This window comes from Scleropages formosus, chromosome 25 (genome assembly GCF_900964775.1).
Source record: "Scleropages formosus chromosome 25, fSclFor1.1, whole genome shotgun sequence".
NCBI classification, from domain to species: Eukaryota; Metazoa; Chordata; class Actinopteri; order Osteoglossiformes; family Osteoglossidae; genus Scleropages; species Scleropages formosus.
The window spans coordinates 1,217,851-1,242,069 of NC_041830.1; the positions used below are offsets into that span (position 1 = coordinate 1,217,851).

Genomic DNA, 24,219 nt, shown 5'->3' on the forward strand with positions numbered 1-24,219 from the left:
CTAGCCCGCATCTCCAAGCCCACATCTCTCCCACGCCCCCCGCCCCTCCTCCTCCTCCTCCTCCTCCTCCTCCTCCTCCTCTCTCCGATTCCCATGTCTCCCAGAATCCCCCGCTCTACGATGATGTCATTATATTTTAACTGGGGAAAAGGGGCGCGGTTTGAGAGATTCCAACGGCTGCGCCTCCACCCTGGCCAATGGGGAACGGGGGCGAGCATATGTGGGCGGAGCTTTAGCGCTTGACTCCGCTCGCTGGAAACACACTGCAGCGAGGGCCGGTAGAGCGCGAGAAACGCGCATATACACTGTTCGTGGGGAGCGAGCGACTTTTCGGTCAGAGGTAAGGCCACGACAAAACGCACTCTCCACTTTATTTAATTGTTTTACTGCCAATTCCAGCGTTTTGAACTCAATCGTTGCCGGCACACGTTGGCTTCGTGGGAAAAGTAGGTGGGGGCTTGCGCACGCGCCGCCGGCACTTTTGACAGCGGACACTGACTGTGGGCTTCGAGTGGTACAGTGATTTGTACTGAAAGCCAGGAGCCCAGAGCGAATGTGCCGCTGGGGGGTCGTGGGCGGTACGTGTCGCGTGAAGAGTCCCCTGAACTGAAGTTGCGCTGCGCGCCCGCGCTCCGGGGACACCTGTTCTCGCAGTTCGCCCTGATGAGCAGCGGGGGCGCGCCTGTTCGCGCGCTCTCGGTTTGCACTTTGTTGATCAGGAGATGTCGAAACAACCATGTAACATGCTCAAAACGGAGCGAGTTCTCAACACGTGGGGTGTGTCGGAGCGCCTTATTGAAATATGTGAAATGTCAGTCGAACTGTTCTCTGTGTGTGAAAGACGGGAGAGTGACAAGAGCCTCCCGCAGAGCGCGCTCTCGCCCGTGATGTAACAATGCAGGACATCAGTGTACACACACCACCTAAACTTTTCCCCACAGGAAACGCTTAAAGTTATACTTTAACAGCCAGTCCCTTAACCACGTTCGACGTGTTTCCCCCGAAATTCACTCTTGCTGCTTCTTCTTGGAAATGCGTAAAAACTTCTTTTTATTTAAATGGCGACTCAGTTTTAACGCGACATGTTTATCGCTGCGTTCCTATTAAGTTGTGTATTGCTATATTTACTCTGTGTGTGTTTGTCTTGCGCGCTCTGGGCGTCGCTCTGTCAACTGCGTTGCGCGATCCCGTGAAAAGCCGCAGGGAATCACTGGCGCTATTGGCGGTGCCGCGCCCTCCGCGCGTTCCCGTGTCTTACTGCTTTCTTACACTGTGCCGCTAGACAGCTGAGTGTCAAGTGTCCTGTGTGTGCGTGCGTGCGCGCGCGCGCTTACATTTTTTTTGCAGTTTCATGCCAGTTCCTTTTCAGCCTTGATCTTTCAGTAACTCTGTCTGTCCAGTGCAGTGGGTGCGGAGCCTATCCTGGATGTAGTCCATCATAGGTGTGTGTGGGGGGGGTCTGGGCCCTTGAGATTTCATGACTCATATGAGTAGAGCAATGGGGGAGGGGGCGGTTATGGTTAACTTTACGGACCATTGTAATCGTATATCAGATTTAAAAAAAGATGTAATTTGAATGTTTTATTTAACATGTTTTAGGAGTTGGATGCTCTTAATATTTGCATTTTAGGTGCATTAATGTGCTATTTTATAACAGTTTTGGTTTTAATTCTTCCAGTTGTTTGGCCTCTCAGTAGAAAAACTACCAATAGTCATGATTCTATATTGGATCATGGCACAGGGTGAGGACACTTCCTTACAAAACCTGATTTTTACAGTGTTTCATGTTGAATTTTTTTTAAAGTAAATTGTTTATTCAGTTACAGTTTTTACAATATTGTTTGGTTTTTGCTAATTTTCCCAACACTTTGGAAATTGGCATTTATACTAAATTATTATATAACAGCAGCTGGATTTTTTTTTAAAACTTTAAATCTTTTGTTTATGGGATATGTATTCATGGATGCATTTGGAGAATCTCTTAGCTGCACGTGACTGACGAGATGAAAAAGTGCAGCACCTCCACAGACCTGTATTTCATGGAGCAGCGAGATGATTTACATGTTGCTGTCATTGCCGAATGTGGGCCGATTCGACTAGCTGACCGATCCTGGGTGTCGGCGCTACTGACTCCCTCCTGGAGGGTATGAAGGGTATTGAGGCCAGTGTGAGCAGCACTGCATTGTATCGCACACCACTCCACGAAGTCGTTACATCTTACAAAGGCCGTAAGAACGCTCTCGAGGAAGATATGGTTTCTATAGCGACAACAGGGCTGGACCAAATGAGTAAAACACCAAGAGGAAAGAAAAAAAGTTGATATTTATATAAGGTGCATTTGTTTCCCATTAAAATAGCTGTCATTTCTGCCATTTCCATGAGGGATGCTGAGGGTGGTGGAAATCTAACCAGCACTTGATGCTCCAGAACTTTTGGTAGTGTTTATGTGCAGGTGCTGACCACAAAATTAATCTTACTTCGACCCGGTGTTCAAAAAGTGTGCGTACATCAAGAGAAATGTGCTCGCACAAGAGGGTGCGAGGGCTTGTCCGAATGGCTTCGTACTCCACGTCTTTTACACAGCCACATGCCGTTCGGATATTGAGACTTAATTGCCGAATTTTTAATGAAAACAATTTAAATATGCATATCAGCTGTTTACAGGTAATACTAAAAATGCAAGTTATACCCAAGATGTTTTAATAACATACGTGTCGGGTTTTGTGAAAGACTTAAGAGTACAGCCAGTGATGGACATAGATGGCTGGAGGTTTTGCCCATGTGTCCTGTACTCATTTGCTCAGCAATTTTAAGATCACTCCAGAATGGAGACAGTCACCAATAGTACAAATCTGTACTAGTTGTTGTTGTTGGTTTTTTTTTTTATTTTTTTTATTTTTTTTTTTTTTAAAAACCCTCTGCATATTCAGGCTGAGGGTGATTTTAAATATTTGATGAGCTGTATCACTTTGTCTGCTCGGCTATATGTGAGCAGCAGCAGGTACTGTAGTTAATAGAGCTGCTGCGTTTGCACTCAGAGGTTGCAGGTGTAACTCCCAGCTCTTGCTGTAGTACCCTTGAGCAAGGTATTTACCCTGAACTGCTCTAGTAAAAGTGATCTAACTGTAGAAGTGAGTAAATAATTATACGTAGCTTAATGCTGTAAGTCACTTTGGAGAAAAGTGTCAACTAGTGGGGAAAAAAATGTAAATCTGGCAGTATATACCCTAGTGCATTATGGGCAAACCTTTATGGGCATGCTTTACTAGGGTAAGGTGAGTGTTTGTTTGCCCTGGTGCATGCATTCTCTTGGTCCCTTTCAGTTGGGCGCTTGAATGAAGACACCTGGAGAGAATACCCATGGGGCAGTGGGCGGCACCTCCCTGCAGTGTGTGTGCACCACTGATGCCGGAGCGTAATAACAGCTTTATTTATTATGATGGCTCCCACATTGCAGGCCGTCAACGGTAGTGGCAGGCCTCAGAAGGCGGCTTTGCCTCCAGGGCCGAGCCATCTGTTGTGTTCTATAGGGGAGGTGGCCACGGCACATAAATCACCGAAGGTGACTAATGTCGCCCAAAGTCCGTGGCATCTGTGTTGAGGCCCTTCATTTATTTTGTCTGCCTTTATTTATTATTTTTAGCAGAGCCTCAAAGCATTCTCGACAAGCCCTGTATTTTTTTTTTTTTTTTTTTTAGCAGTTCCTTTGTATGCATTTAATTTCCCTGCTGAGCCTTGGGTTAGGGACTAAGCTTGTCTTTATGTTTGCAGTTTGACGCAAAGCTCAGATTAATGTCTTGCTGATGCTCTGCACACAGCTATGCATTTAGCATGTGATTCGGTACGTCTTGAACTTGGACAGCTCTGCTTGCCTTGAAATGTGGGGCTGCTGAATTCCACGCTTCTTCTGAGCCGAGTTTAATTTTTTGGTCACGTAGATTCATTTTGTATTTAGAAATTAAGCTCTGTACAGAGTCGCTGCTGTGTGGTATGTGTTCACACAGGCTCCGAGAACAAATGATTAGAAAAAGTAATTTGGGCTGCTAGAATTCATCTTTTCCACATGTTGTACAACCAGTTTTCAAGTTACCTGATAAACACGTTCCTCATGTTACTAATTTTCAAGTGAGGTTACAGAGATGACATTTTGACGTACAAGTTTACTGTAGTTTGAAAAACATTAAAAATGTTATACTGCAATGTAATTATGTGCAAGAGTGTGTCCTGTCCTTTTTTTTCTATAAAAAAGAAGAAAAAATTCATTATGACTTTGTCAGAAGTTATTCTGGACCCTAACCTGTTAAATGGAGGACAGATGACTCTATTCAGCTGTTATTAATTGCAGCTTAGTGGTAAAAGTAAATGAGTTGCAACAAATCAATTTATGAACGACATTTAATTGTCATGTTGGTAAGGCGAGGGCACACAATACTGAATAATGTTGATGAACAGGTGCTTTAAACTTGTAGACTGCTAGCTTATGACCCATGGAGGGGGGTTGAACCTTTACTGCTCCACTTAAACTCATAGTTGTATCAATGGGGAAAAATAGTAGGTACACACACAGACAGTGACTGAAGCTGCTTGTCCTGAGCAGGGTCGCGGTGAGCCGGAGTCTAGCCCAGCAACACAGGGCATAGAGCTGGAGGGGAAGGTGACATACCCTGGACGAGATGTCAGTCTGCCACAAGGCACCCCAAGCAGGACTTGAACCCCAGACCCACCAGAGAGCAGGCGCAGGCCAAACCTGCTGCACCCCCCCCCCCTCCCCATACAATAGTAGGTAGCATTGGTTAAAATTCAATTCAGATAATCGGGCAGCACAGTGAGTAGCAGTGCTGTTTCGTAGCGCCTGGGTGGTGCGAGAGGATGTTGGTTCAATCCCTGCTCTGTGTGGAGTTTGCATATGCTCCCCTTGTCTGTGTGGGTTTCTTCCCGTAGTCCAAAGACATGCTGCTCAGGTTCACCCATAGTGTGTGAGTGACAGAGAGTGTGTTTTCCGCTGATGTATGGATGAGTGACCGAGTGTAAGTAGTGTATCTAGCAGTGTAAGTCACCTTGGTGAATAAGGTGTGTGGGCTGATGACACCATGTAGAGTTCTTTGGAAGTCACTTTGGAGAAAGCGTCTGCTAAATAAATAAATGTAATGTAAATGTAAAATTGATAGAGCAATATATTGTAGCATACGGTGCTTGGCCCAAGAAGGACGCATGGTCAGGTTTCATTATGAACATTTACTGGAACAGCGGCACACAGCAAGAAGTATTGGTGGGTATCAATGGAAATAAAGGACTCCTTTTCCTCAAGGACGTACTCTGCAAGCCAGCCTCCCCATCCTTAGTGTTCCTTAACCTTCTCACACTGTCCAACAGGCACTTAGCCCTTATAATCCCTGTCTACCGCAACAGCGGTTGGACAACTGTTTAACGTTTTTCCCACAATTCCCCATATCTACAACTATTTACAGTGAACATCTGTTGCCGCTGAAACGTGACACTCCTCAGTAATGTGATTCGTTACTATACTATTCACATCCAACCATCCATCCGGTTTCAATAAGCGCTTGTCCTGAGGTGGGTGGCAGTGAACCGGAGCCTATCCCACCAGTGCGTTACTGGTTCGACAATATTGAGTTTTTCTTTTTGTCCAAGCAGAATTCCCACATTAAAACGCATTTGCAGTAATTTTCCCATTTATACAACTGAGCAATTGGCTTCTGGTGATGTGGACGTGTTGCGCAGCTGCAGCCCAATTTGGAGTAAGAAGGTCCAGTAGCCCTGTACGCAGGTGGAGTGAGAGGGACACAGCAAAACGTGGACAATGTGACCCAACTGCAGGAATTAGGCCACCCCTCAAAGTGGGCCGATGTGCTCCGCAGAGCCCTAAGAGCGACTGTGCTCCTCAGCCCCCCAGTCTGGCGTATATTCCTTCAGGGAAGTTTATTTTCAGGTTTCTCACAAACGTTGTGGCAAGGGCTGCGTTTTTTGCCCCAACCATTGTTTAATTATTCAATTAACACTTACTCACTCACTCCTGTTAATTATAGTGTTTCAATTTTTTTATAATCTGCAGTTTGTGCTTTGAATCTAATCAACGTTCTTCAGCTTCATTAGGTTTCATAAAATGGTACTTTTTACTCTAATTGGTGGAGGGGTTGTTAGTTGTGTGCTGGTATGCACAACACCCTCCGGGCTGAGTGCGAAGTGTCTAATCCGCTATGCGATAGCTGGTTGTGTCGTGGTTACAGCTGCTGCCTTTGGATGCAAAGGTTGCAGGTTTGTGTCGCACCTCCAGCTGTAGTGCCCTTGAGTAAGGTACTTACCTTGAATTATTCCACTAAAATTACCCACCTGTATAAATGAGTAAATAATTGTAGGTAGCTTAACATTGTAAGTCACTTTGGATAAAAAAGTCACCTAAATGAATAAATGTAAATATGCAGTATTTCTTATTAGATATGGTGTGCTTGAAATGCAGCAGGGCACCACTGGTGCCTCACCCCTCTGGGCTGTGCAGCTCGACACAGTTTGATCCCACCTTGGTCTGTGGAGTTTGTGGAGAAGTTCAGTTTCCTCTTATGGTTAAAAGATGTGAAGGAGAAGCTAATGATGAACCATTTCTGAACTTTCCGTTACCTTGGAAACCATTGCGAGTCGATTTTGACTTGACGGCACTTATGTGTCCTTGCATTATGACCCTTGGAATAAGCATGTTCCACAACCATACTACTTTGAGGCAATAAGGTCCTTTGTTATATTCATGGTGGATCTCTGGAGCATCTTGGGAAGATGTACGGAGGACCTCTGGAACATCCATGGAGGATCTCTGGAGTATCAGCTGGTCTCAAGCATAGATACAGTCTGTCTCCGCTTAAACCCGTTGATGGAGAGGTGTTGGCCCTCTTGCAGCTGCAACCCACCAAGCTTTCCACAACAAGGCGTGAGGTACCAAGCGAGACGCCACAAGTGTGACCAGCTGCTTCAGCTGTTCTCCTCCAGAGAAACTCAGCATCACTTGTTTGTTCATTTATTTATCTGAAGCCATGGAATATTAATCAAAGTGTTCCATTTCTGTACGTTTAAGATTGTGGTTTTCTCTCGTCTGAAAACTCTGCTGTGGGGCATCACTGTCTGAGCGGAAACCCGGCAAGAGCTTGGGCTACTTAAATATGAGTTTGATTTCAGTGTCCCCGATGCTGCCGCTTAGGGTAGGAGAAGGCGGCATTAAGCAGTGTGCGATCCTCAGCGGCTATGCCCTACATTGGCCAAAGGCGCAGCATCAGTACTGGGGTTCGACAGATGCCTATGAAGTTCATTTTCAGCAGCCCTAGCCGCACCTTCATATCACACAGTTTGCTTCGGAGTTCGTGATTTGAAGGAGAAATACAGATGTTCCACTTCTGAGCAAAACACCGCTGGAGCTAGCAGATGGTGTATATTTTTGGTTGACGTCACCAAAGGGACCTCCTTGGTGTACACTTGTTTGTGTTAGCGAAGATTTAGCTGTAGAAGTGAACAGGTAGGGTTTCCATGTTGGGTTTTGAGGAGGAGGTGGTGGTGGTGGTGGTGGTGATGATGATGATGATGATGGTTAGAAATGTCCAGACCCTGCTGTAGATCTGCCTATGTGACTGGTTGGTCCAAAGACTTTCTTATTCTTTGACAGGGTAGTGAAAAAGGCTGGGATGGGATCTATATCTGGACCTCGGTGATAATGCCTCCTTCTACAGAAGAGGATGGTCATTAAGCATTGTGAAAGCTGAAGTATACCATTTAAAAGGTGTGTGTAGTGTCAGGCAGTTTTGATGAGCATGACGATAGTGCAGTTGCTTACTTTATTTGTTGTTATGATCGTATTATCACCTTGGTAGGCCAGTAGAAGCATGAGAATTGAGCGCCCCACCAAACCTGGACTGAAAACCTGAGAATGGAGTTCCCAGAGGGCCATGGGAAAACACAAGCTCATCAGTGAAGCACTTTGGATGTCATTCAGGAATTCTTCTGTGGGAGATGTTGACAAGCTGGACTGGTTCACATTAAACTTGATGTTCTTGGCCCGTCTTTGTTCCCCTTTCCAGCACTTCCATGGCCCCAGTTCCCCAAAGTTACCCCATGTGAGAGTTCTCCGACTTTTGAAGCGGTTTGTTTGGGTGCTTACTGCATGTCACAGTTTTCCGCACTCCTAAATTTTAATCATGAAATGTTCACTAGTTAATGATCTAAATGGCACTTTCCCCTCATACCCCCCATCCATACATGGGCCTTAATAGTTTCTCTGTAGACAGAAGTGTGAGTAAATGCCTGAAAACAGGGTTTATGTTCTCTGTTAAAGATGGAGTTTTTGTAACTCTTAGTTTAAAGCTAGCAGTCCCCTTGAGGTGCTCCAGGTAGAGTAAATTTCTGGGTAAAAGTATTTTATTGGCTAAGCAACATGAGTAATAAGTGAGCAGGTTATCAAGGATGAGATCTGAAGTTGTCAGATTCTTTTTATGTGGGGGAATCTTGGTCTCTTAGCCATAAAGTACAGTATGCTTTTGAAAGCAGAGGAGCTAAAGACAATAATTCTGTGATTCTTGCTACTACGTACAGGAAGGAGTGATGTTACGGTGACGAAAGCGACAATTTTTATGGATGTTGTGAAATAATGTTGCACTTGACTCATGAAATTGTTTTTGAGACCCTTCTTGAATGTTGAGGGATTCAGCAGTCCTGAATGAGAGAGGGAGATTGTTTCACCACATTGGACTCAGATATGAAAACCTGAAAAACCTGCACTTTTCATTTTGACCCTGTATGTGACTAGAGACATTCTGTCATCCCCCCCCCCCCATTTATTGCAGGAAAGCCTTGAGATGAGGGAAAACTCACATCTCCCGTATTGTTTGCTGTACGTGTGTTCTGGATCCGTTTGTGTGTAAAACGGCTGCTAGAGCACAACCCCCCCAAAGCACTGTCTCGTGCTCTCTGGCAGGAGCTGCTGTGCTCCTCAGGAAGTGGATTATTCTAAGTACATTTGTGTAAAGAACGACGCTCGCGTATCGCACTCTTCAGGGTGATTCTGGGATATTACAAGAGTTTTTTTTTTTTTTTTTTTTTTTTTTTTTTTTCTCCCCTTTTTTTTTTGTGCCTAACAGGTTGCTATAGAAATAGCCGTACAGTAAAATGGGCATGTAACCATGGTGAAATGTGATACTGAGGTGTGTGTGTGTGTGTGTGTGTGTGTGTGTGTGTGTGTGTGTGTATAATGAACTCTAAACACGTTGTTTTAATACAGCTGTTGGAGCAGTATTCCAGGTTCATAAAGCTGCTTTATGGGACACTTGCATAATTTATTTAATGGATGGTTCTTATGTTCCAGTAGATTTGCAGCCAATCAAAATGTAAAGGGTTTTAAGTAGAGCATAGACCGAGACCATGGAGCCCTGCACCACGTTCTCTTCCTGCTGTATGTTCCTAACCATGTTTACACTATGGTTACGTCAGCGGTAACTCTCCCTGCCCCTTGTTGGACTGCGACCTGCTTTCTTACCACTACACAGGATAAACACCGTTTTGAAAAGTACAAATATTGGCACCAATGTTGCGTATAGGTGGCACAGAGGCACATAAGCGATGGGCAGTTTAGTCAACAGTTCACTCTTTGGACCGTGGGAGGAAACCAGAGCATCTGGAGGAGACTCTTGCATACACAGGGAGCATATGCATACACTTTGGAACCTTGGCCAAACCCAGAGCCGAGGGTCAAAATCTGGATGAATGTACTATTAAATTTCGGGGTAAACTGAACGTTTGGATTGATTCTGTATAAAGGGTGTTTGCAATTTTGGATTTACTGGGAGAATCAATGTTGGGTTCATTATTTATGTATTTACTGTGATTAGTACAATTGTACATGTTTGTACTTGTATCACTGAGGTCAGAGGCATGTAGAACAGATTGAGCAAGTACATATAGTAGTAGCCTGTTTGTCTTGTGCTTCACAGTTGCTTTTATCCTCTTGTTAGAATATTGACAGTATGCCCCTCCTCCCCATATATTTATTATGGAAATATTTTCAAGATTTGTTCAGTTAAGTGTGCTCCTCAAAGTGCTTATAACTCATCACTCAGAAGTCTTATTCCAGTCATATCCATAACTAAAGGCCCAACACTAAGTGTATGTGGTTTCAGTATGTTCTAATAATGTTTCTTGGAAAAAGACATAGGATGTGTAGCAGAAGCACATTGAGACATTTTTCTCTTTCTGATGCTGGGAAGTGCGAATGCGGCAGCCCCAGCGTAACGCGATGCTCTGAGTGTCGTGGGAACCCCCGCGATACCCGTTTTGTCACAGAGCATTCTTGTTTTTAGCGAATGGATTCCTGCCAAGTCCCGTAATGGACGGGAAATTACGTCTCGGCAACTTGATTGGTTTATTTCCAGGGACTTGATAGTGGATGTAGTGACGCGCAGTTGGGAGAATGTCAGCATTAGCTGCATTCTCGTACGTTATGAGGGTTGGGTGGTCCCTCCTAGTCCCCACAAGTGTGTGCAGTGGAGCAGTCTAGTCATATGAGCACGTGATGGGCTGCAGGCCATTGGCGGCAACTTTTGGCATCACCGGGCACCAAGGGCTCCGGCCATGCTCACACCTTTACCTTGTTGTGGGTAAGATGTTTGCTGGTTTTTGTCGGACGATCCATGACGTTAACGTTCATAGATGGCTAGAGTTGTGATACCTGAGCGACAGACTAGTGCTCGGCACATTAAGAGAAAATGTTTAGAAATTCTTTGTGGGATGCACACTTACAAATGAGTCCATGATTACAGTTTACAGGGATTTTGTATATCTTGCCTTATGTTCCATCGTTGGACAGGTGCAGGTTATGGTAGGACAGCTAACATACAAAAGGAGAGTTGCCGTCTTCATGAATGCTTTGGTAGAGCAATGAAGAGATAAAGTAGAATTAAAAATTAGTCATCTGCTTACTCTGTTTTACCGGAGTTCGCTGTTGAACAGTGTAATCCAGCTTCGCAGAAGACGTTCCCAGGGCTGTGGAGTCGGTACACAAAACCTCAGACTCTGGTAACCCAATAATTACTTCCAACTCTACAGCACTGCCCAAAAGTTGCACGTTATTTTGGGGTTCGACTTATCCAGCGAATATAGGCATAAACCTGTATTACACCTAATTTTTTGGGGTTGACTTATACGCCGGCATATACAATACATTTAGTCACAGTCAGTACATTTTTACTGACTCCAGTAACCCCAAAATTGTTTCCAACTCCACAACAGTGTGTTCACTTGTGGGACCGGAAAGTGGAAAGGTCTCCTTGCAGTGAGGGTGGTTGTCTGAGTGGGATAAGCAGCAAGCAGCTTTTTTTATGGTTTAAATGTATTTAATTATTCCAAAAGGGTCCACACTTTATGGAGAATTTAGGTCCCAGCTGCTAACACATGTGACATGTGTCCTTGGTGCTTGAGGCCAAAATAAGCTCCGTGGAACCAGCGCCCTACAAAGAGGAAATCTCTGCTCTCATTACTGCTGCTGCCTTTTTTGCATTGTGAAAGTCAGAACTTGTGCAGCTTTTTTTTTTTTTTTCTTTCTTAAGGCAGTGGCAACTATTTTTCTTCAGGCTGTGATGAGGTGCGTCCACATTCTACGGTGCTGCAGTTGTGTCCATGTGTGCACTTCAAAGTATCGTTTACTCTGAGATTACCGATTATTTGTACGGCGTGCGATGTCACCCAAGCACCTCCAACAGCATGGAGACCAGGAACATGGACTAATCTATTGACACCACTTTCCCGGGTTGGAGCACAGATGTCAGATGTGAGGCCAGTGGTTTGCAGCCTTCCTGTCATTCCAGTGGACAGCTGGCCTTTGGGAACGCTGGCAGCCCAGAATGCAACCTGTGTCCCGTAAGCATGAGGATGAGCACACCTATCACAGCTCACTGAGGGATGGCCGCACTGGGGTTTGGCAGTCTGGCATCCTCAAAGAGACTTCCGCTCATCACATGTGTCATTTTTAAGATGTAATCTTGTGTTTATGAATTTTCAGAGAGGACGTGGCATGATTTAAGTCCTGCTCCTGTGCAGTTTCTGGACCCTGGTCAAATATAAAGTGTACATGCTTCCAGTGCTGGGAAATAGTTGCAGGATGATGATGCTGATAATAATAATAAATAGCTATTCAGTTGAGTTAATATTGATATTACCATTTAAGGATAGCTTAGAGAATGGTTTTGGTAAGCAGGGCTCAGCATTAGCGCTTCTTTGACTCCGCAGAATTAGGTAGCTTAAATTTTCCACACTCAGACTGATAGAATCGTTCTGACACCTATCAAACACACAGGTGGATAATAAATTAAGGTAAAATGTTAAATCATGGCTGCCATAATAATAAAGAAGTCATGTGATATTACTAACTGCATTTTGTTTGGAAATCCTTTTTGTCACTAGAAAGTGCCCAAATTTGTTAAACATAAAGCAAAACAGCCCCTACGTGTTACATTTTGGCTGATTTCTTCCTTCTTTTGGAGCCTTCGAAAAATGATCGGAAAGGAAGCTTTTCACACATCCTTTCTGTCAATGCACAGTAACTACTTTAATTACAATTGACACATATTTTAAACCATGACATTTATTTGTTTGTCTTTCCCATATGTTCCAAAGGTGTAACATTTGACGGCTCTGCTAAAATGTAACATGTACCTCTTCCGTGGAGCACCAAAGAGCATGAATAAATGCTGAGCTCTGGTTTGGCTCAAGTCCTCTTGGCTTCCCGTGGTGCACTCACTCCAGTCTCGGTGCCTCATCCCGCAGCTCAGCTCCGTGAAATGCTGTGTGTGAGAGTGTGTGTGTGAGAGTGAGTCGTGTTCACAGCGACCATGAACATGTCTTCTGGTCTGGTGGCTGCAGTGCCACCCACACATCAGTCTTGTGCTTATGTCTTATTCACCGTTGGGACCGTAAGAACTGTTGAGTTGAGGTGTTTGCCTAAATGAGGTTGCAGAGGTGATGTGAAAGGCAGTGTTGAGAATCAGGGTCCCCCCCCCCCCCCCCATGCACTTGACACCATCAGTATGGTCACACCTCAGTGGAAGTAATTTCCACCTCTCTAATGCAGTTCTTGGATGTAATTTTTAAATATGTATTTTATCATGGTGCCTGTGTGTACTGAGCTCTCAAAGCTTGTGGCTTCTGTGTTTGCATGGTGTCTGTTTATACTGAGTGAATACACTACTTTTTTTTGCTTCCATGTCCCATGTTCCAGCTACATAGACACATATTGCTGTGTCTATGTAGCTGGAACATGGGACGTGGAAGCTGGAAAATTCTCCTCCTACCCTTACGCATACTGAATTGTGCTCCAGTACTGTAGGATCTTCTGAGTGGTGAAAAAGGACATGTTGCTCCCCACATAACTCTCAGAAGATGATGCTTTTGCCAGCCAGCCAGCTAGCTAATATCCAGAAGCGTATTGTCATCCGTTTTAATCCTCCAACGCGACTAGCAGCCTTTTGAAGGTTCGAGCTTGTTGCGTAGACTTTGCTACAATATACACGGCACAATGTGGTTTAATGACATTTAAATGCTGAGGTTAAATGAGGACGATGCAGCAAGTATGATAAAGCTCTTATTGCTGCCGATCTGTCTGTAAATAGTCATCGTTATCAAGAGTCGTCCCACGTTTGGAGCGTGGCGCCAGCATCGGCATGTTTTTTATTAATGTAGAGCAAAGATGTAGAAGAGCATGCACGTGGTGGATGTGTCCTGGCGGGAGGCCTTCCTTAGCATACCTGTATACTGTATAGTGCAAGCAATGACACTGTATATACACATCTGAGGTCGTATTACAGGAAATGATGTCATTGCTAATGGACTGAATGGTGGAACTGGCACTGAGACGGCAAAAATTAAAACATTTAAAAAGTCACTTTAAACAGCATGTTGGCAACAAAATGAGTGCAACAGGATGACAGAAATATTAATCTTGGCACAATACATGTTGTTTCTGTCAATGTTTGCTGTAATTGAGCTTCCTTTTGATCTAGGTATTAAGATGAACATCTTTCATCATTGTCACTGCACAGTACAGGTACAGATGCAGTGATGAAGGCGTGTGTCCTGTTTGAGAAACCAGAAGTACATGAGTTTGCTCGCTCGTCCATCTGCGTTAGTCTCCTATAGACTGGGGGTGTGAGCACCCAAGGCTGCTGGACTGTACCAAGTTCAGCGCCTCTTTGGGTTTCTCTTAACGTAGATCAGATGAAAGGCCTTTCCCTCACCTGCCCAGTAGAAGACGGTGCTTTTTACTGCTTGTTCTGGTAGCTGTTTATATTTGAATGTGAATGTTCTCTCTTCACTTCCCCAAATTGCTGTCTGGTGTCAGTCATTGGTTCCACTTTCTTTGGATTTTTGTTTTCCAACTTTAAACATTAAACATTCCCAACATTAAAGTCTCACAGCACCTGGGTGGTGCAAGAGAACATGGGTTCGATCCCCGCTCAGTCTGTGTGCAGTTTGTATATGCTCCCAGTGTCTGTGTGGGTTTCCTCCCATAGTCCAAAGACATGCTGTCTGGGTTCCCCCATAGTGTGTGAGTGCCATAGAGAGAGTGTGTTTCAGTGATATATGGATGAGTGACCCATCATAAGTAGTGTATCTAGCAGTGAAAGTCACTGCGGTGAATAAGGGATGTGGGCTGGTAATACTACATAGTATCCATTGTAAGTAGCTTTGGAGAAAAGTGTCTGCTAAGTGAATAAATGTAATGAAATGTTTGCCTTAAAGTGTCAGGAAAACCGTGTGGTGGTATCAGGACTGACAGGAACAGCAGGTTTTTAAAGGAAAATGTAACAGTGATTTGTGCATCCTTTTATCATTTTCCTGATATTTGCTAATCTGTTTTTCTTAACACTGTACTTAATAAATTGCAAAGAGTATGGCCTGAGCACCTGAGCTGAATTCTAAAATATGAACCATTTCTACACGCCTTCAAGGATTTGTTGTGGATTTTAAGATGAATTTCACTACTGACTTTTTTTTTTTTTTTTTTTTCCTTGACCAGCCGTAATTATTTTTATTTGTGATATTTTTACTTTGTTGTTTTTTTTTTTTTGCAGCTGTCAGCATGATCAGATGATTTTTAATTGACTCAATGTGAAAGGAGGCAGTGTGTAGAAGGAACTGCCACCACATCTTCCCATGTACAGAAGGTGGAGAAATGCTCATGATGAAAGGTTCTTAAGTTAGACTCCCAGAGTCTCCTCATCCCTGCTTTATGCTTCACTTGCAGCTTTAACTCTCCCGACAGGGAGGCTCAGCTGCGTAAGGTCCAGGTCCCAAAATATCCTAAGGTCCATACCGCAAAGGACTTCTTATTGCATTTTTTTACGTCCCAAATACTACCATTCTCTTGCTCCAGTTGCTTCTCTGGGGATTGAAGAGAAGCATCTTTGTTTTGCTCCCAGAAGTTGACATAAATAATCCCAGTGACTGCTTACAGTGATTTTCACATTTCTACTTTTTTTCCAACATTCTTTAACTGAAAATTTGGCACAGATTTAATTATGTATAATGTTTTCTTCAAGTACTTAGTTGATTTTGATTATGTGATATTCTTTCATTTGCCATTCATTAACCTTGCTGTGTACTTGGTTGAGGATTTGGGAACTTGAAATGTTTGACTAATCTGCTTAACGTAAAAGGCTTCAAGGAACTATGTTTAGAACTGCAGATCGTCTGAGCAGCACACCAGTATTGCTAATAATGAGGATGATGATAATAATACATCCGACCAGGACTAAGATTGAGAACTCCTTTTCTACATCAACTTCAGAAAACTTTTTTGCTCTATAACAAGAACGGTGGCTGAGCTGTCTTTGGGTTGGAGCAGTTTAATGAGTGTTTCTCAGCCTGTTAGCCCTGCAGGATGAGGACAACCACAGCAGAAGCACAGACCTGTAGTAACATGCTGCAAAAGGGGACATTTTGGAGAGTGATGAGAGTAAAGGCATCCCACTTACAAGCTATTCATCAGAAATTTTTTCATAAAGGTTCTTGGCTCTTGATACCCAATTTTTGATTTCCATAACAAAAACCCATATAACTAAATTTGTTGTGAAAGTGGCCAAACTTCATACACACGAGTGAAGCCAGAGTGCAGTAATGTACTGTAGTTGGCGCTAGTGTACCGTCAGCCGTTTCTTTTTGGTTTCCTGTCACACGTTCTTTTGTGCTGTAGCAATGCAAGAATGACTGCCAAGCCTTTTCGCTCTTCCACCAGTTGCAAACCATAGTCAACTGTTCTCTTCACTACAGTTGGGTGGGCTGGGAATGCATTATTTTCTCTGTTGAAAATAATGGGAGACAGGCTTTCAGTATCTGAAATTTTTGTATGTGCACCGTTTTCCTATACTGATTAATCTTGTAATTGGAGGGATTGCCATGTTATATCTCGGAGAGCTCAAGCATCTGCTGTGAAGATATGAAACATGGCTTGCACATCCTTATTGTCACTAATCTATCAGGTTGGTTCTTCTCGGGGCACCTATCCTGAACAGTGGCACTCGTCCTTCGTTTGTGGAGCAACTTGTATTTTGCTCCTTTATTGTGTTTCTATCAGGGTATTAGGACAGCAGCAGCTCCCTGAGCTCTACATCATTAAAGGTCACATGGAGTGTGAACCAACTGAGTCAATGTACTTTTCAGTTTGACAGCACGTTTTTTTTTTTTTTCAGTCGATATTCTGGTCTCTGTTCTGAATGACTGTCTGTTGATATATCACTTTCATTCTGGCCTCTTGAGCTTTAGAACCCAGCTCAAGGAATAATGTTTGTTTTGCTGTGTTAGTGGCTTGCTGTATATTTCAGCTGGGCTTTTAAATAGATGCGTGGGGCAGCAGGTGATACTGTTAGAGCTGCTGCTTTTGAACACAGAGGTTGCAGGTTCAAATCCCACTTATGGCTGTAGTATCCTTGATTAAGATAATTATGCAAAATTGATACAGTAGCAACTCCTCAGCTATATAAATGGGCAAGTAGCTTTGGAGAAAAGCATCGGTTAAATGAGAATTTTTTTAGCCTTTATTGTTTAAATGAGGGGGGTGCGGTGGCGCAGTCGGTTGGACCGCAGTCCTGCTCTCCGGTGGGTCTGGGGTTCGAGTCCCGCTTGGGGTGCCTTGTGGCGGCCTGGCGTCCCGTCCTGGGTGTGTCCCCTTCCCCCTCCGGCCTTACGCCCTGTGTTGCTGGGTAGGCTCCGGTTCCCCGCGACCCTGTATGGGACAAGCGGTTCAGAAAGAGTGTGTGTGTGTGTGTGTGTGTGTGTGTGTGTGTGTGTGTGTTTAAATGAGGCACGTCCACTTTGACAGTTACGTTTTTGTTCAGTTTCCTTCCAGTATTTGAACGTGCCCGTTGGTTTGTAAACTTCATTGTTTGATTTGGCAGCTCAGCTGGCACTTTCAGGTTATGTGAAGTGTTGTTAGTGAAGAACTTAGTGTCTTTCTCTAGAAGAATATTATTGTCATTCGTGAACACATCAGCGTTTTTATTTCCGTTTTGCTCCCATTGAAAAATTCAACTGAAAGAACCTGCCGAAGAGATGGAAATACTCCTGATTCCATATCAACTTGCCCAGTGCTGTTGCGGCTGGGGGTCAATGTGTCATCAGTGGTGACAGTCTCAAAGTGGAGGCCAACAATGGCAGTGAGAACATACGTCACATCCTGAGAAGTCTTCCAGCTGTAGAGGAAAACAGGAAAACCTGTTGTGCACACAATAGTGTGCCTTTAAATATAAATCAATCTTGGCAAGTTCTGTGAGTCAATGAGCTGGGAACTGAAATTGCTGTGTGCTAGAACCAGGTAGATGGGTGTCTGGAGAAGAGTGTTTCTCCCCGGTCTACTAGAGTAAGGGCCTGTGTTTACTTGTGTAGCATTTATAAAACAGCAGAGATGTGTCACACCAACAAACGGAAGCAACCTGCCCACAACGTACACTGTGCTCTTGTGTTGCCAAGTGTGTGTAAACAAACCAGTGTGCTCTTTACCCGCAGGTCCCTCTTGCTCAGTGAGGTAGGTCTCCATTCCTGAATGCTTTTGCATAAACAACATGCTTTGAAATTGTGAGGAGGTAAATCTATTCAGAATGTGTATTTTGAAGAAGATGGGGCAATTTTGCATTAAGGCTTTTGGGTAACGCTGTGGTTCACGTTCTGTGGCTTTGCAGGCAGGTGGGTGCAGGGCTGAGGAAGAGCTGGGACTTGGACAAGCCTTGTTGATGTGCCATCTGGTTGCTTGAGGAGCAAAGTCTGTGGGTTCCGCTCCTTGGCTGTGTTGTCCTGTGGTTGCTGACACACTATACCTTTTGAAATGTTCTTAGTGCTCATGTGGTGTTAACAGAGGACAACACTCCAGCGGAACGTGTAATTGAGGGAATGTGATTCCGTTCATGTTGGACATTGAGGGGATGTTAGTGGATCCTTATGCAGGTGAGATACCTGGAGCATTTTAGAACAGCCCCAATATGTTGCCATGGACAATTTCACGCTGGAAGAGGCTAGGTTCGATGCCCACTTCCAGCTGTGATGTGGCTTTTGTATTATGCTATGTCCAATGGAAGAATGTCCAGCACCATTGTGTAAGCATGGCTTTGACACCACGGTAATCTGTCACTGTACAGCCACAATCAGCAATAGCAATGCTTTCAGTATGCTTACTGTCTATTGTAATTTATTAATTTTAATCCTTTATTAGTTTGTGTCAACCCAGATGTTTAACTGAGCTTTTCAAGTGTGTAAACACTGGGTTGGCAATGGGATTTCAAGGCCAAGCACAGATGTGGTGATTGAAGCATTTAATTTGATTTGTTTTAAAAAGTTTTAAATTTGCTCTGCTATTCAAATGAATGAATGAAACGGGAGTCAAGAACAGAACTTGATCATCCATTGTTGGTAAGCGCTTGTCTAAAGCAAAGTTGTGCTGCTCTGTAGTCTCTGTAGGAAATATAGTGAGCAATGTGACTTATTTCAGTGTCAACCCTTTTTTTGAAATTAAACATTTTTTATACGTGATGTATCAGCAGGTTGTATTGAGAACTTTATGCCCCTCTTTTTTTCAAGTCACCTAAAGGAGCAACACAGTCAAGCATAAGGAGGTCGCTGTCAATGAACAGGCTCGATATGGTTATGTTCCAAGTGTTGAAGGCCACCCTCTCAGCAGTTCAGCAATGCCATTAGGGCTGAAGGGCTGTTTTTAACATGGAGGAGCGAGATGCGTTGTCCAATCCAGCCGAGCATAAGTAAACCCAACCTCTGCCATGTGCACGGAATCCTCCTCTGGTGCGAGTGAGGACTCCCGACAGGACGCACAGTGAGTCCACTAAGCATTTGGTGATGAGAAGAGCAGAAGCTCCACACGTGCCACCTCTTACAATCATTTCCTGCCACCAGGGAGACTGGATGTCCATGGTCATGCAGCTATTTTGGGAATCAAACACACCCGTTGCTGTTCTTGACCACCCATGCTTGCGTTTCCTGTGCTGCAGGGACAGGAAAAGGCTGGGCTTTACCTCACTTCTTACTCTGCTTTCCCAGCAACCCCACTTTTTCGTACTTGATAAACTCTGAGAGTTAGGCCCAGATGTTTCTCAGAGTCTCAACCTCTGATGATTATTTTTGAGAAATTCTCATTGGGTTGTTCCCTTTACAAAAATAACGCTTAGATGTCCTGCCAAAAAAACTGCCGTTCTGCTTTTCCTTTCCTCTGCTGTTGCATTGGTCTTGGAGTGCTCGGAATCCCGCCAAACTTGAGACTCGGCTGTTCACTCCCCTTGTGACCTGTCTTGTCCCGCTCATCCCCATGCATCTCCAAGCGGTTCCAGAGTGAAATGCCCTCCTGCTTAGATTTGCTGTCCTGCATTGTTCTACCATATCTGGTTGTGTTAAACTCCAGGTGGGAGGTCAACCCTTCTCACTGAATGCACTAGTTTGTTGGTTTTTTTTCTTTACTGCGACAGTTTTGCTCCCTGATATCTACCAGACCTCACTACTTGCTACACCCCAACCACACTGCTACGCTCCTCTACCTCTGACTGCTTGGTGGTTCCACGAATGAAAGGTCTAAAATCAAAAGGTTCAGTTCTGGCTCCAATATGGTGGAATGACCCCCTCCTATCACTCAGAACTGCTGAATTTGTCTACATTTAAGAAGGGTCTTGAAAGCCACATCTTTCAAACTCACTTCTCCCTTGATCTCAGAAGTGCGTGATAAACAATTTTTTTTTTTTTTGAATTATGGGTAAGCCTTTATGCAGCTACTCGTGATGTATACTAGTTCATACCGTGGTATGTGACAAATTAACTGCACTCCAGAATCATGTGTGTGTGCGCATCTAAAACTCTCCTTTAGTTGATGTAATGCACTCCTTGTATAACCCCCCCCCCCCCCCGAGACAGACATCGCACTGAAGAGGAGTCTGTTAAATTAGCAAACGTAATTGTAATTAATTATTCCTTTATTAAGGTAGGTAATTGATAGTGACTCATCAAGTCTTCTGATTTTGGACCTATTTGACTCTATACCCACATTGATTTATTCAGGGAAGTGAACCCATTAGGTTAATTCCCTTCGAGAGAGGTTCAACTGCTGTTGTATCACAATGAAAAAAAATTATCCATTCCTGAGCAAAAATGTCAGGCAGTATTAGGAGTTAATGACTCCACTATGTACTTCTAGAAAACGTATGGAAGTGTCGATAAACTGAAGAAAACGAGCCAGACTAACAAGACTAAGATGCAAAAACCTTTTGGGTTTTAGAAGCAAATTGTATCTCTCCCAAAACGTGATATGAGCATCTGATTCAAGCTTTTTTTGCACAATAAAATATCTACTGCAGAACGAGCTGTAGAAATGTTGCTGTGCCTGATAATGAGCTTGTTGTATTAAAAGGTAAATGTTGTCCTATGCCGTTGTAGTGCTTTCTGTGTGTGTGTGTGTGTGTGTGTGTGTGTGTGTGTGTGTGTGTGTGACTGACCCCCCCCATGAGAGAGGAAGGGTGGAGTGTACTCGGCATGTGTGATCATTACGCCGCTCTAAAGACCCTTCTGTCCCCCAACTGATGGGCTCTGCTCTACCAGAGTTCCTGCAGAAATACTCTGCGCTTTTCTCTTGGCTTCAAACCAAACTTGTTCAGTGGGGGCGTGTAGGCTGAAAAGTGTCAACTGAGGGTATCGCTCTATTTTTACAGTGCTTGAGTAACTCTGGTAGTGAAATACACTGCCTTTTCTGCCTTCCTTCATTTTTCCTCTTCTCTTTGTGTTTGTGTCTTCCTGAGTACCAGCTCCTTTGGCACATTGGCACTGTTGTCTTATCCTAGGCTGTTGTAGACTACTGAACTATGGTAAACTCTTCAATGACCATTTTTGGATGGTTACTGTGGTGCACTGTAATGGGCCAGATTCTCTTGCCCCTACAGAGATGGCTGCCATCAGGAAGAAGCTGGTCATCGTAGGAGACGGTGCATGTGGGAAGACCTGCCTGCTCATCGTCTTCAGTAAAGACCAGTTCCCAGAGGTCTACGTGCCCACGGTGTTTGAGAACTACATCGCTGACATCGAGGTGGATGGCAAGCAGGTCTGTGGACGTCGCCCACATGCCAGGCTACCGCTAGTGGGGTCACTGCCTGAAGCCAAATGGTTTCCATTTTCACTACAGTTTAAAAAAGTTTTAGATTTACATTGTTATGCACCCCCACCCCCCCGTGTTTTCGGGGTTGTGCATTTGCATATGAGCTCTATACAGTTGCTGTCAATAATTAACAAGTTAGTCGTCTATTACAAAACAGCTGCAACGTAAGTGTTAAGTCAGAATTTTTTTTTAAAGATACAATGAATTTATACTCAACTGAATTTAACTTATGGCAAAATTATGTTAAACGGAATTTTGAATTGCGTTTGAACAGGAACACACTGCTACTTGCGTGAATTTATGACAGATTTGGGTAGTTTAGGAGACTAGCTGTTTGTTTCTGTGTGTTTTAACTAATTTGTGGATGAATTTGACTGCCTTTTTGACACGGAATATGATTATAAAACATGTCTGCTGCCACAGTGCTGTTTTCTCGACTAGCCGGCACCTAGGAGGCCGGGTAAGAACTGCACCGTACATCATGAGGAGTGTTCTACATTTACATATACAGTACCTTCTTGCACCCTTCTGGATGGGGGTGGATTAATACTCTGTTATTGCACTTATAGTTATGGTTTATGATTATAATTTGGCAGCAGTCATGGTTAAACACAGTGTGCTGTGTGTTCTCGTGCTCAACTGTAATTGTAGCGTTCAATGGTTGACAACTTTGATGCCATGCATTTAACTTTGAAAATACTGTAGGGATTTTTATTATTATTATTTTAAAGTGTCTTGCTGCACATCGAGTGATCAGGTCCATTTGTGAAGCATCATGTGGAAGTGTAGATTGGTGCTCCAAACAGTGGCATTACAAGGGGTAACTTCTGTCTGTCCATCCAGCCTGTCCCAGCTAGAATAGTGACAGGCTGAGAGGGCTTGCCCAGGACCACATATGGATGCAGTCTGAATGGCACAGTCTTAGGTCCGATGTAGTAAAATTGAAAATGTGCTTTCAGTTTTTAACACACTATAGATTTTTACCTTCCAGTCAGTCGTTTATGGTCAGAATATGCTGCTTTATTGTGTTCATTTTTCTCCAGAGCCACTTACAACTGCCGGCATTCCTCAGTTTACATTTATTCATTTCAAGTTTTTATTTGACACATGCACAACAATAGTTGGTATGATGTGCAGTGAAATGCTTTTCTGACTGTCTGTGGTAGAGAGGTAGGTGGGACTCAAACCTGCAACCTTCGGATGCGAAGGCAGTAGCTGTAATTACTATGCTACCAATTGTAGTTTCTTTTTTTACAAGCTCTCTTTATTCTGTAATTGAGGTATAACGGCTCTTGGCAAAAAAGAAAAAAAACAAAAATCACAAATTATTGGTGTGTGTGTATATATATGGGTTTCATAGTGAAAGGCAGGCAGTTCATCTTCACTTCATTGTTAGAAGAAGCTTTATTTCCGCTATTGTAAATATTGGAGTTATAAAAGGAACATGGGCTGCGTTTGTGTACTATTGGGGAGATATGTTTAAATACACTCACAGATGAATTACCTGGGTTAAGCTGTGTTCGGGGCACAGTCTTTCCTGCTGTCCCAGCACTGCATGCCGAAATGTGCGACACAGGATACAGGAGACCACTGGTGCGTGTTTGTGTGTTTTTTAAATATTATTTACAATCGTTGCAGACGGTGGCTCAGGTCACGGGAGAGAGAACGGAGGAAAGGGGGGACCGGGAAGTGGTACAGAGAGAGGGGTCTTGTTGGGCGTGCGGGGCTGGGCAAGGTTGTCTGTGCTTTTTTTCTTGCTGTATGGTCGTCAGTCTCTTGTTCTGTTTCCTCCTCCCTTGACCACTGTTGGGCACAGGGGTTAAAATAGAGGTCATTATTAGTCCCAGGTGTGAGGAGTTCCTCACTCTATGTCCCTCCATCAACCCAGATGTGCCAGACTCCTTCACTGCTACTCCCATGCTACCATCTGGGGGAGGGAAGGCCCTGCCCCATGCCAACACCCTCCCCACCACGAGCGGAAATCGGGGACAACCAGTTTCTTCCCCGGCCGATGGGCAACCTGGAAGCAGAAGGGCTGCAAGGCCAGATAGCACTGGGTGATGCGTGGGTTTGAGTCCTTCATGGAGTGCAGCCACTGCAGGGGCGCATGGTCCGTACAGAGCTGGAATTCCCGTTCCAGGAGGTAGAATTGGAGGGAGAGGATGGCACATTTCATTGTGAGTCATTCATTCTTTTTCGATCATGCTGTACTTGTGCTCCTGAGGAGCCAGCTTTTGACTGATCTACAGAATGGGCTGACACCGAACCTTTACCGTGCAGAGACTACATCATACCCCTGGAGGAACTAAGCTTTGTTGGATCATCGTTTGCTGACACCCCGAGTTCAGCAAAGCCCAGCAGATACATTTATTCATTTAGCAGATGCTTTTCTGCAAAGCAACATGCATCTCAGAGAAAATACTATTTGTGCATTACATTAGGAGAAAGAGATGCATAGTTGCAGACATGCAATTCTTTAGTAAACATAGTTTATTTCTTTCCACTTTATGCTCCTACTCATGCAATGAACATTGGTGTATAAGGTG

At 44.0% G+C, this 24,219-nt stretch overlaps 1 protein-coding gene across 2 annotated transcripts in view; it reads left to right on the forward strand.

Moving 5' to 3' along the window:
* The first annotated feature begins 236 nt into the window (after positions 1-236).
* The window catches only part of rhocb (ras homolog family member Cb), a 30,887-nt gene continuing 6,904 nt past the window's right edge, over positions 237-24,219 (forward strand). Inside the window, exons 1-2 of one of the 2 annotated variants that reach the window (XM_018742074.2) lie at positions 237-340; positions 21,462-21,619. In XM_018742074.2, coding sequence (XP_018597590.1) covers positions 21,464-21,619 — 156 coding nt within the window. In that variant the 5' untranslated portion in view covers positions 237-340; positions 21,462-21,463. Of the gene's footprint in view, positions 341-21,461; positions 21,620-24,219 lie in introns of those variants that run through there. The other variant, XM_018742075.2, reaches the window with a different exon arrangement.